Source organism: Barbus barbus (genome assembly GCF_936440315.1).
Source record: "Barbus barbus genome assembly, chromosome: 41".
Lineage (NCBI taxonomy): Eukaryota > Metazoa > Chordata > Actinopteri > Cypriniformes > Cyprinidae > Barbus > Barbus barbus.
In genome coordinates, this window is record NC_136719.1 from 7,127,633 (window position 1) to 7,141,936 (window position 14,304).

At 39.0% G+C, this 14,304-nt stretch overlaps 1 protein-coding gene across 1 annotated transcript in view; it reads left to right on the forward strand.

The window, feature by feature from the left end:
* The window catches only part of LOC306860265 (voltage-dependent L-type calcium channel subunit beta-3-like), a gene marked incomplete at its 5' end in the record, with an annotated part of 39,837 nt that extends 32,086 nt beyond the window's left edge, over positions 1 to 7,751 (forward strand). Inside the window, one exon of the mRNA XM_079401876.1 lies at positions 7,235 to 7,751. Within this exon, the coding sequence (XP_079258002.1) occupies positions 7,235 to 7,612 (378 nt within the window). The 3' untranslated portion in view covers positions 7,613 to 7,751. The remainder of the gene's footprint in view (positions 1 to 7,234) is intronic.
* Between the last annotated feature and the right edge of the window lie 6,553 nt (positions 7,752 to 14,304).

The following is a 14,304-nucleotide window of genomic DNA, read 5'->3' on the forward strand; positions in this document are numbered from 1 at the left end:
TTGATGACGTCGACTGGGACATGTTCCGGGCGAATTCTTCTGACGTCAGCGAGTTCACGAATGTAGCATTAAGCTTTGTAAACCCGCTAACCGAGCAAGCTACAGAAACAATAACTGTAAGGACATTCTCCAATCAGAAACTGTGGGTGGACAGAACAATCCGTGCTGCGGTTAACACACGCACTGCCGCTTACAATGAGGCTCTTCTGACCGGGAATATGAGCGAGTACAAAGCATTGTGTTATGCTCTCCGACACGCAGTAAGAGCCGCCAAACACAAATACAGAGAGATAATTGAGTCTCATTTCCAGCTCAATGACTCTCGGCAGATGTGGCAGGGACTGAGGACCATCTGTGCCTTCGGAAACAAATCCTCCGCGGAGGTGAGAGCAGATCCGTTGCTGGCCGACGAGTTAAACATCTTCTTCGGCCACTTCGATGGCAACGGCGGCAGCGCGTCTCTGCCGTCCAGCGCGTCAGGAAGCAGCAGGAAGCAGCAGGCAGCGCAGCGATGATCCTGTAATCACCGTGTCAGAGGATGAGGTTCGGAGGGCGCTAAAGAAAGTGAACGTCAGGAAAGCAGCCGGACCTGATGGGATAACCGGCCGTGTTCTGAGGTCCTGCGCCGATCAGCTCACTGGTTTGTTCACTTCTATCTTTAATGAGTCCATAGAAAGTGTATTGACTCAGTGCATCTCCGTGAGGTATGGAAACAGCTCCAATCAGGACTGCAAAGCACTACAGAGAGTTGTGCGCTTAGCTGAGCGCATCTCAGGGTCTGCTCTCCCCTCTCTGCAGGACATCTACCTCAAACGCTGCAAAAATAGAGCTGTCAAAATCATCAAGGACTCTAATCACCCTGGTAACCTTCTATTCACTTTGCTTCCATCTGGTAAGCGCTTCCGTAGCCTGATGGCAAGGACTGAGAGACTTAGGAGGAGCTTCTTCCCCCAGGCCATCAGGCTCCTAAACTCTAACTCTGTGTCATAACATCACTTGACTCCATGTAAATATCAATATATCTATAAGCTATTCATAATTTTTTCTACCTCATATTGCTGCTATTTAAATACCCTGTACAACTTTTTTGCACATTCCTGTTATATTACTATTTATGTCACAACATACTGACCTGCACATTTATATTTATATATTTTTTTAATCTTTTATTTTATTCTTTAATTTTTTTCTACTTTTCTTTTCTTAATATTTGTATTCTATACTATTGCACTGTCCTTGGAGCGGACCTGACTTACATTTCAGTGCTGGTTATACTCTGTATAATCGTGTATGTGACAAATAAAATCTTGAATCTTGAATCAAAGATAGCCTACAATACTGCATGATCATCGCACCGTGTGTTTGCTGGTACGATCCGTTTTTACTGACCAACCAATAAAAATGTGACATGAAATCAACGCGACATGGCGCTAAAAAATAAAACTGCTTAACTCAAGCTCTTATCCCTTCCTCTTTTGCCACTTCCACATTTTTTTCAGCACGCATAAAAAATACAACTGCTAAAGTGTGATTTATCATGCTCTTTTTTGTTTACGCATGCTGATGACGCTTTATTCTTTTATAGTAACGTGTGTCATAAAGTCCGAGTCATCATACAGTCTACACACACGTTGCAGTCAAGTTTATTAGATCCATGTCGCACAATGTGACATGCAGTTCATCTCTAAGGATTGCTGAAATCGTGTTGTGTGTTTTGGGCTTTAAGGTGTTGACAATGTTTCTAATGGTACAGGCAGCATTGGCAAGGTAAGGGTGTAGGTCAGGGGTTCCCAAACACGTTCCTGGAGCCTCCCCCAACACTGCACATTTTGCATGTCTCCTTTGTCTGACACACCCATTTCAGGTCTTGGAGTTGCTATTAATGAGCTGATGAGTTGAATCAGGTGTGATTGATAAATGAGACATGCAAAATGTTCAGTGTTGGGGAGGCTCCAGGAATGAGTTTAGGAACCCCTGGTGTAGGTGACACATCTAAAGGTCTATGCCAGGGATAGGCAACGTCGGTCCTGGAATGCTGCTGCCCTGCAGAGTTTAGCTCTAGCCCTTATCAAGCACACCTGAACAAGCTAATCAAGGTCTTCAGGATCACAGGCTAGGCTAAAGGCCAGGGTTCCCGTAAAGTCTTAAATTTACTTGTTTGAAATTTAAGGTCATAAAAAGTCTTAAATTGTACTAGAAAGTCTTAATTATGATTTCAAGAGGTCTTAAATATGGGTACAGACCAGAATCGCAATACAGCTTAATGTGACGATTAAATTTCAAAAGGCTATAAATATATATGAGCGCTGCACGTTTCAAAGTCCGGTGCTGTGCTGCTTTGTGCTCTGCCGTTTCCACGGAAACAGTTCCGAAAGCGCCTCCTGCTGGCAGAGAATGAATGTGGCTTTTCAATAAGGCTGTTGTGAGTAGGGTATTCATGCAGTACTGGAGGCTGTAGTTTCAGAACCGGATTTCTAGGACCCTATAGTCTATTTATTTTTTATTATTTTATTTATTTTTTGTACGTTATGTATGTCAGGTCTTCCAGCCAGTTCTGTCAAACCTTTACAACTAATCCAGAACGCGGCAGCAAGATTAATTTTTAATGAGCCAAAAAGAACGCACGTCACACCTCTGTGTATCAATTTGCACTGGCTACCAATAGCTGCTCGCATAAAATTCAAGGCATTAATGTTTGCCTACAAAACCACCACTGGCTCTACACCACTTTACCTAAATTCATTACTACAGACTTATGTGCCTCTAGAAGCTTGCGTTCTGCAAGTGAACGTCGCTTTATTGTGCCATCCCAAAGAGGCGCAAATTCAGAACCCACCCCGACCCACAGTAAAATAATTTTCACATGGATTCCAGAAAAGATGACACAACATCAAACGCTGAATACTTACAGTTTCCACACTAGATCCATGCACACGAGAAGTTGAGAGTTCCATCGAGACAATGTCCAACAAACACACAGTCCAGGTTCGTCCGTCCATTGTGTGAGGAGGACTCCAACGGTTGACTAGCAATTTTTTTGCTGCTGTGAGAGCAGCTAACAGTAAACATCTTTGTTGGACGGACAAGATGAAGTCTCAAAAGTCATTCATGAAAAAATGGCGCGGAGTCGAGTCAAGTCAAGTCACCTTTATTTATATAGCGCTTTTAACAATACAGGTTGTGTCAAAGCATTTAACAGTATCAAATTGGAGGATGGAGTGTCAGTAAGGTATAAAAATAAGATTAAACACTCAATTTTCAGTTAAGGCATTTCATTATTGAATTCAGAGATGTCATTGTCTAGCTCAGTTTAGTTTAAATAGTATCAAATTGACGATAATCACTAGAAATGAAGTGTCCCCAACTGAGCAAGCCAGAGGCGATAGCAGCAAGGAACCAAAACTCCTTCTGTGACAGAATGGAGAAAAAAAAACCTTGGGAGAAACCAGGCTCAGTTGGGGGGCCAGTTCTCCTCTGGCCAGGAGTCAAGCATATCTCAGCACCCAACAAATATAACAGGTCCTGTGAGAGCTGAGACCAAATGATGAGAGAGAAGGGCACAAAAAAAAAACAATGCGAAAACATGCCTAAAGATCCTTGCGAACAGAAATTACCCTTAGGAGAAGATGACAGATTCATATTCAGAAAAAAACTAAACCCTGAGAGTGTGATTCCTTTGCTCCAGATCTATCTAGGATATGCAACATTACAGAATTCGTATCTGCACCCAATACAATTTCAAAATCTGAAAATTTCAAGAGATAGGTTGACAAAACCAGTATAAGGTGCATAAACTGAAAGAAATACAATATGTCTATTCTCCACTATTGTTTTTATATGAGTTATTCTACCATCTATATCACAACCTTTATCTAAAATAATAATATTTAAAGTCCACCGGACCAATATTAGGACACCCTTGGTTTTAGAATCCGAAGATGAGTGAGATACCACTTGAACTATTCAAGATTCTTGAACTAACACTATATCAATCTTTCTTCTTCACAAAAAATCCAGAAAACCTGTACGTTTGTGAGGGCCATTTAGCCCATTAATATTACAACTCAGAATATTAAGGTCAGTCATAGGTATCAAACAGAATTACTGCATAATAAGATAAAATACAAGTTTGAGAATAAAACCAGTTGAGTCTACCATTAAACCACCCCCACCCTCCCCGTTACCATTCAAATAAACAAACACATTCCCATGAACTATGGCAGATCAAACCAAGAACAAACCTTGATCTGCCAGCACCCCTTAATATGGTCCGTGGCGTCAACCAAACCCTGCACATTACTGAAGCACCAACATTGGCCCCATAGTCACATATTGACTAGGCAGTATGTCTATTTAAAATAAATAAATAAAAATAAATAAATAAAAAAAGGGAGAGAGAAGGAATACAACTAGAAACATAAAGTAACATCATAATCAGTAAAAAATACTGTATGCACAATGAAAGCTTCTAGTAACTATGAATTAAGAAGTGAACATTAAAATGAACAGTGAAAGACACAGTCACCTAACCATTTAGAGCATCTCTTCTCCCATTAAACAGCAAATGTCCAGCTGAAGCTCACTGAGAGTTGGTGGATGAATGGGATCTGAGAAAAACTCTTGCTTCTTCTGGGGAATATAGCATTTTAGGTTCACCTTGATTGAGAATGACCTTCAGCGTTGCAGGATAAAGAAGAAAATTCTGAATGCCAGCGTCTCTCATCTCCTTCCTAATTGGCGCAAATGCACTTCTTCTTTTTGCGGTGATTGGAGAAAAAATCTGGAAAGAAAGACAGCGTTGCTCCATTGGACGTTTTCAGCGGGGCATGAAGTCTGGCGGCCCGCAGAATGAGCTCCCTGTCCATGTACCGCAGTATAAAGAGGAAAACCCGTGATTTAGCGCGATCTGAGGAGAGCCTTGTGTTCACGCGATGCGCTCGCTCCACTTCAATCTCTTTGCCCGCCAGAGACGGGAGCCACGTCGGTAGCGATCTCCTCAAAAAGCCCATAGGATCGTCCTTTTCGGAACCTTCAGGCAATCCAACCAGATGCAGATTGCTGCACCTATTGCGATCCTGTAAGTCCACAACCTGTTGCTCGAGCGTGGCTACTCGCCTATCGTGATCTGCGACAACTTTCTTTTGTTCTCTCATCTCCCCTGTAAGAAGATCCAGTTTAGAGTATAGGGACTGAACAACTGACATGTGAGAAGCGAACTCGTTCCGCATCGCCGTCAACTCATTCTTAGAATGTCCTCAAAGTGTGTATCAGTGTTCGCCATCTTGTCCACCATATCGCTCGCGGTCGGTAACTTGGATTTCTTCTTAATCGGAGAAGCCAACGGAGACAACTCCTGCTGTTTCTGATTGTATGCCATCAGTGAAAGTATTATTAATGAATAAAACTTAAAATAAAACGGAAAAAAAAACTGCAAAAAGGGGCCAAACGTACGGAGCTCTACTCAAGTGCGACTAGGTTCAAACACTCAAGTTCACGCTAGCTCTTACATTAAAAATAAGATGTAACGATAAAAAATTTATAGTTTCCATGGATCTAGTCTTTGCATCAGTTTTTTTATGTTTGAATCAGGTCTCCTCTGTTGGAATAGATGGCGCTGTCCCAAAAAATAGGGTCCTATGCAGTCCTTGATCTGCAACCTCCGGTATTGCAGGAACATTGGGTTGTTTTTTGTTCAGACCAATGTGAAAATCGACCCATGTTTTAACCTGGAAACACACAGAGCTTTAAATGTGAACTGGTGGATCGATAAGAAGGTAATTCATTATAAAAACCGTAAAATGTGTTTGTATGTTAATTAAGTAATATAATAATTTATTGATATTAATTGTTTAATATATAAATTAATATAATAATTAATACTTTTGACTCATCCATTTTCCTATAAAATGGTTTAAAGGCTGAAATGTGAAGTGTATCATTTTATAAAACTTTTTGTGAAAACTTGTATCTGAACTGTACAGTTTAATAGTTTACCATAGACATTGCCCTTCCCTGCTCATATAGTGTTAATTTTATTTGTGCAGGTCTTAAAAAAGGCCTTAAAAAGTCTTGAAAGCATTTTGAAAAAGTCTTGAAAAAAATCCTGCAGCAACCCTACAAGCAGGTGAGTTTTTTTTAGGGTTGGAGCTCAACTCTGCAGGACATCGGCACTCCAGGAGCGATGTTGCCTATTCCTGGTCTAGGCAGAATTTCTAAAGGTGGAGGCAGAGTTTGTAGAGGTGTAGGCAGCATTTCTATGGGTTGGAGGTCAGAAATGAACTGGATTAAATTCAGGGCAATAGTCACATGCTTTCTGGCACTTCCTAACCGACCATTTCACTCCTTATTGAAACTTTTTCTGTCAAATGATGCAAATTTCCATATGGCAGTGCAAACTTTCCATTTGACAAGGCCCACTTTTTCTTTGATTTCTGTCGTGTTATGCACTTACCCTTTACTAAACTTGCACTTACTACACTTTTCGCCTTAATTTGCTTTTTAGAGTGAGCTGCACACACAATCGTCTCTGACTGCTCTGTTTATGCACCTTGCTGATTGAAATTAACACCATAGAACCTCCATAAGATGAGTTCACAAAGCAGATACAGTTGCCTGTTTTCCTGTGTTATAAAGAAACTTGTTGATTTTATGACTTTGGAAAAGAGGCAGTATCTGACCACAGACTGATGCTTTGTGAATGTAATAACCCTTCTAACGTCCCTTTGAATGCAACCTCCTTGTTTCTGAAACTAACCTGAATCTTTTTGCTCCAGAGGAAAATGCATAGCAATCTGTAATGCCCAACAGTTTGATCGTAGACCTAGAACCTAAAGGCTTTGTTCAGACAGGCAGCAAAAATTTGATTCTTGCCACATGTGGACTCCAGTCCATTCAGTCTGAACAGTTTATGCACTTCTGACAAACCCAATCCAAACCACATTCAAAGATTATGACAGTTTGGACAGTCAGTCCTTAAAATCGGATTAAAAAACAAGTCCGATTTGTGTGCAGTATGAACAAAGCCATAGCACCCAGTCACTTTCAATTTCCTCATTGGTAAGACTTGTCTCCTAAAACTTTTTTTCACCTCTGTGCACATTACGTGTTTTATATTTGTGTGTTTTTTGTCTTTACGGAATCTCCTAAATGAGTAATTTTTCTTTGGAGTGAAACAGAAATAGGAAACGTGACCTCAACATGGTTCAGATTTGTCATCTTTCTCTTTCTGTCTCAGAACCAGCAGCTGTCACCTGCCGGGGGTGGAGGGGGAGTGGAGGAGGAGGAGCAAGGGGAGCAGGACAGCCTCATGCCCTCTGACGAGGCTAGTGACTCTCGCTCCCTCCATCAAGGTGGCTCTAGCTCCCTGCACCCCCCGGAGGACGAGGAAGAAGAGGAGGAGGAGGAAGAGGAGGAAGATGATTATGAACCCCACCGCCACCCTCACCCGTACCGGGATGTGTATCCGCCCAACCGTAACCACCCTGGTGGAATCCACAGCGCTAACGGACACGAGTCACAGAACCGACTCCTGCAGCAGCAAGACTCGCAGGACGGACACAACCAACGAAACAACCGCCAGCGTACGAGAGCCTGGCCAAGAGACAACTACTGACCGCCTGTCTGCAGGAGTCTGCAGGGGAGAGTTGGGTTGTAAATTGGGGTGAGGGGTGATGAGAATTGGTGAGGAACAGGAAATGCACAGTGCGTGTTTGTGTGTATGTGTGTATGTGGATGAAGCTGCCCATGGTTGATGAAAAGATCCTGTTGTTTTCTAAGCTTATGTGGTTGTTATTGTTTGAGGCATTGCACTACATTTGCTTTTAAAAGACAGGGCAGCTTTTCTCCTTTAAGATCACATGCATGTTCATATCGAAACAACATTTGAGCTTCCTCTGAAACCCCACCCAAGTAAAAAAAAATGTTTTATAAACTTTATTATTTTGCGTATTATACGCTCTCCCTGATCCTAATGAGCACGGAAGGCATTACGGGAAAAGGAAAAGCACTTTTATAGCATGGGATGTGAGTCACAATGAAAGATATTGTAGCATTTTGTTGCATCTTACTTTAATGGATTTTTTTTTTGCTATCGAGTATTACTCACGATTTTTTGGTTCAAGCCCTCAGTCACGGTGTCGCCTGATTGAAGCCCATATGCACTTGTCTTATTAAGAGTTGTTTATTGGTCCTCCTTTGGACATCATTCAGGCAACTGACACGAATAGTCATTTTCACAGTCACGTTTACAGATGTAGCAAACATTGCCATTTGCAAAGCACCATGTAAATATGGTGCGTGTAGGAAAGGAAATCAGGGTTACGCTCTGCTGTCGTAGAGTGAAATACAGTTTGGACTATAGTCTTGGTTTGCACATGAGGTGAATTCCAACTCCAGACTGAAGAGAAGCAGTCGATCTTCTTACATTTCCGTACTGCTGCATAAAGAAAGAACCTAATTAGGTCAGTGTCACCTGGTTTCTTTTTCTGGGAAATGAGAAGGACTGAAAACTGAAGTTATTTTATCATCCAACATCATTATGGATCATGGATAGTTATTTTACCATCCAATTAGTACCCATATATTGGATTTTTATAGAAGTAGATGAAGCTCAGATTTGACGTCCGTTTTGGGATAGTCATGTTGTTCCTTTGTGACTTGATCGAGATGAAAGTTGGTGTAGGTTCATATATTATACATTTGCAAGTAATTTGTTTGTTGACCGTATCAGAGATAACAGCCAATCGCCTTAAGGCAGTGGTCGGCAACAGGCGGCCCATGGGCCAAAAGTGGCCCGCCAGCAATAATATCTGGCCCGCGCCCGTAGCCAGATTATGTTGATAGTGGCTGGTTCTGAAATAGATCTGTCAAGACAGCAACAGTTACTCACAATCAGAGTATGTAAGCGGAGCGGAGCGTGAGCGGTGTGATTTTGACTGGAGCGAGGAGAGGATTTTTTCAAAGTCGGAGCGTCGTGGTTTTCACTCGCTCCAAGAGCACTCCATCACGAGTACAATTCATGCCAACGACCCATAACATAACTGCATATTTAGCAAGAATTCACATGTTAAACATATTCAGCTAGCTAGATAGAAAATTATCACTCAAATCAGAAAGAATGTGAAGGCTATGATGACTGCAGTGGACATGAGCCGGAAGTTATATTTCTCAAGGAATTTATTTGTTTCTGACTTTTTTTTTTTCAGAATTGCGTGATTTAAACTCACACTTGCGAGTTAAAAAGTTATAATTCTGAGATAATAATTTTTTTTTATATCAGTGAGCGCGGAGTGGAGTGGGAGCAGAGTGATTATTAAATACGCTCCACTCCGCTCACATACTCTGATCGGACACCGCCACACAAATGTGGCTTTTTGTTAATGACTGTCGCAGGATTTTACACAGAGTAACAGCTCACTACCAGTTACAAAATACACTGTAACAGTCGGTCACAGGCAATTCTGGTTGTATTTTTCATCAATTAATATCTTAAATTATCCTTTGACTATGTTCTGGCCCGCCATCTAGTGGTGATTTGTGTTTGGGCACGATGCCTTGCCGACCCCTGCCTTAAGGCATCTTGGTCTGTTTTTGAACTTGCATGCACATTAGCTAGACTAACCTGATATATAAAGCTAAAGAAGCTAAAGATTTTTGTATCATTGTTTCTGGGTGATTTAATTTTTTTTTGAATGGTTGGCAAATAGTTTTGGCGGTCTACCTATTTAAGTAGATAGGAGTTGTACTTGCATGACTGGAAACTAGCATTACCAAAATGGCCACTGAATAAACTGCCTCAGAAGGAATTTGTCTTTACCAAGAAGAATGTGTCTCTAACAAGTGAGCGATCTTCCTCTGTCCTCCATTTCTCGCCACTCTTTCCTCTGCGAGGCTCTGGGCGTCTAAGGGGGCGGTTACCGTGGCCTACCTAAAAACGTAGCGTCACATCTTGCTATGGCGACACGTTGACTGCTAGCTAGTTTAATTACCTTATTGGTGGTTACATTAGCATCTATCAACCAGGTTGTTACGACCAAATCCAAGAAAGTTTGTCCCTTTTCTCATTACCATGACTCTAGACTCGGATGTTACCTGTAGCAGCTTAGGCTAAGGTTTATCCAGTGTAGGACCATTCAAACTGGCCTTAATACTTATATCTTTACCACTGCATGTCTCAAATACAATTATGTAGGACTATTTGCACATTAGGTTTGGAACAGGACCTTTAGAACATTTTAAGTATATTAGAGTAGAAAAATCGACTCCGTTTTTTGTTTTTAATTTAAAATCCGCAACAGAATATTAGTAACATATCTAAGAATAGCTAGTGTATATATATATATATTGAATGAAATTTCACCAGATTCTGAATATAATTCTTTAGAAATGTTACTTTACTTTGTATTTATGGATCTGTATCGTTTTTAAGAAATGTTGCGATGTTTACAAAGTCAGGATTGCTCTCACTCAGAGATCGTTGACGTGAGACGCATTAAAATATATATGTAACGTCAGTTGTTGTACGGTTATGTAAAGTCACAAAGTTATAGTACACTCTCATGTTGCGCTGTAGGTGTCGGTTTGGTTCTTTTGGAAGAAAACTTACAGTTAAAACATCTTAAGTATTATTAATTGTTGTGATGGCCTCTAGATTTCAGTGCATATCCAAAAATCGCCATCCAGAAAGAGAAATCCTAATTTTTCTTCAGAATTACTCTTTCCAATTTAATGTCATGTTTATGCATAGGACGTGTATTTAAGTATGATTTCATGTAGACTACACAGGTCCTTCCAAACATGCACAGAGACTTGAGTGAATGTATAGTTGCATGCCTTAACACCTCTAGTCCTAAGCACTAATGTATTGTCCTTCAGAGGGACAGTGCTAAACTGACTGTCCCTCAGTTGATTGTGTTGCATTGATTGTACTGGATCCGTACACTCCCGGAATGCACTTTCAGAAACATCCACCCTCATTTTAGATTGTAAAGACTTGTCTTATTGACCAAAATTGATGCCTGAGATGAAGATTGAGCCATCGGTGTGTCCAGCAACATCACTACCATAGTATGTCAGCATCTTAGCTTAATGCTGGAGGGTTTTTATGTATATACCGGAAATACACAGAAATCCAAACAGGGAAAACAACACTTGGTAATGGCAACAACCCACATTGTGCGTTGATCTCAGGTCATTAGACAAGTCACTGTATCTTCCCAGCTCTTGCCTTTCTAACATAAATTCAAATTGATGTAGATTGTGTCACGGCTCTGGACACTGTGTTTACAGCACCGATTTTGAAGTAAAACATTTAGAGGGTCATGGGAAATGTACATGTTCTAGGGTGTGTAAGTCAGGGTAAAGGTCCACTACAAATGCCTTGACCAATCCTCTCTTTTACTGTACTGCATCTTTATTTGCTATCAACATGTCTCACTTTAATCTATTGTTCTATATTTAAAAAGTAAAAAAAAAAAGAAAAAGAAAATCAGAGCATGACCGAAAAAAAAAAATTCTATGCAAGTGTTGCATGTGATCTGATTGTTTCTTTCGATTGTTTCTGATCTACTTTAGTACTGCATTGATTCTTGTTGTAAGTATTATTCTATTTAGTAAGACGATTCACCCTCTTTTATACCGAGCAGAGTCACAAAGTTCATTTTCTTTGAATTGCTCTTTTTCAATCTCATGGGCTTCAATACCTCCACTGTTTTTTTATTTATTTTAACACTTAATCATCGCACATATTTGGATTGATGCAATAAAGAAATGTTCCAGGTTCAAGTTAAGCTGTAATGACAGAATCTGATCACAAGAAAGCCACATAACTTAAACGTTACATATAATAATTAGACTGATTAGATCAAATTGCTTTCTAACCTTGTCTATATGAAATGATATCTAATCTTTCAACTCCTGTCATGACCAAACATAGACATTCATTCGTATAAAGTTTTTGTAATTGATATAAGCACTTTAACAAAAATACAAGCTGCACATTTTAGCTTTTAAACCCTCTAGAATGTTTTGCCCCATAGACTTCCATTGTAAGTCCATTACTGTACATGTAAGTCCAAATAGTGTGTCAACAGAATTCAGCTTGTTTTTAGCTTGGAACATTCCTTTTAATAGCATTGCACACATACTTTTATGCAAGTCAAGGACTTGCATTGTTGTAGTTGATATGAAGAAAGAGAAAAGAGATGATTCATATGATCCACAGTGTAAAAGAGCATGTGTACTGTGTGATAAACTGTATGAGGTTCTGTCACAGTATAATCTAAAAACAAGATTTGCATGTCTTAATACATGATACAACATTTCCCCGCTATATCTGTTATGGCATAACATTGTTTTCTAGTGGACCAATACAGAACCCATAACTAACACTGATTATTCTTTTTTTCTTTCTGAGGTATTAAGCACAATTTTTACAATGGGTATTATTTGAGTCTTTTGTCTTCGATTCTGTATGCAATACAAACATGGAAAGAAAACGCCTTAGAACATTAACACTTCCTCTCCTGTGTAAGTAGAGAAAAATATATTGCACTATTTTCTTTTTTTGATGTCTGCTTTGTAATGCAATAAATGCACTATAGGTAGAACATTAATTGCAATGGACACTTAATTGGTCCTCAGGCGTAATGTAGATACACACTTTCTCTCTCTCTCTTTCTCTCGCCCATTCATCTTTCTGACAACACGAAAAATAAAATCCTGCCTGATGTTGTATATGCTTTCTATTTAAAGAAAATGCCACTAATTATAATAAAAAACAAAACATTTTATGTACTTTTAACAGTCCAGTCGTGTCTCAATTGTTTAATCATTGATTACAAAGGGGTTTTTGTTCTGTTTTTCTTTCTTTATCTTATAAAATATGCCAAAGAATTATGCATCACTGCTGTTTTATCTTACAAAAGCGGTCAACAATATTCTTCTTCAGTGTCTTAATCAGTGTTGAGTAGTTACAGTAATAATATTACTTTTTGCAGTAACTAGTGCAGATACTAATACGATTCCAGTAATAATATTAGTTACTATCCGTAAAACAGCTGGTGATTTAGTTACTGTTGATGCCTCAACCGCTACTGATTTGACAACAATCCAATAATTCCTAGATTTATTTTCATAATTTTCACAACTCTTACAGGCACATGAAGGCACCAGTGCATCAGGCAAGTTTGGAGTATGGAAAAGCTTATATTTAGTGGCTGGAAATATTGCCATTACATTGATTTTGTCTGGAGAAAAGATGATCTGAACACCGACGTGTAAATTATGCCCACCCACATCCCTCTAATCCAGATCATTAAAAATCTTTTTAGAACATTTTACATTTTCTTACAAACTTGCGTGATTTCTTTTGATAAAATACATCATGAAATATAATGGGTAACAGAAATTATAGCTACAATTAGCTTCAAGCTACATGACAATGAGATTTAAAAAATACTTTTACTTAAAAGTCAATATCAGTTACCATTAAGTGTTTGTAATAACTTCTGACTGCGGTCCAATGTGGATTTTGGTCAAATGATGAGGCAGAAATATATTGTTAGTAATATTTTAAAATCATTTTATAGGGAAGATATGAAATTAACTTCTATGGGCCATGAAGGAAAAGTGGCCTAATGTATAGTAGTGTTACTAATTACTATTGCCAGAAAGTAATATTACTTTTGAAAGAAGTAACTTTTTTTAATGCTTGAAAGAACATACAAAATACCAAGTAAACAACAGTATCCTAATACAATTCAAGAAGTCCAAATAGCAGCATAACCAAAAAAAAAAAACATAGATAAACAAAATAGACAACTAGAAAATTAAGAAAGAAAAATAAATACAGATATAAAATACAATACAAGGGGCTTGATCTTTAAAAAAATACCTTCGAAAGATTACATAGTTTAAGGCCTTTTTTAAGATGCATGAGTTTTACGGATTTGAAGACGACCATTAAATCTTAAAAAAGTAAAAAAGTGTGTGTTGGGTTTAAAGAATCTGCATTTATGAATAAAGTAATTGGTCAAAATCACAATATTATTAACCAAAACACAATTCTGACAAAAGGACAAATATTTTATAGTTTTAAAATCAAAGTCAGATATTAACTTAACCAAGCATAGAGGCCACCCCAGAAGATTTTTGGAGAATTTGCATAAAACAAGTGTTTCGATGACTGTCTGCTTCACAAAAGGTGCACTCGTTATAATTTTAAACTGAACTTCTTTTACCTTCAGTAGAAGTGGAAAAGTACGGTGGTTGAGAAGTGCAAAACAAATCACGTTTCTGAAAACAAAA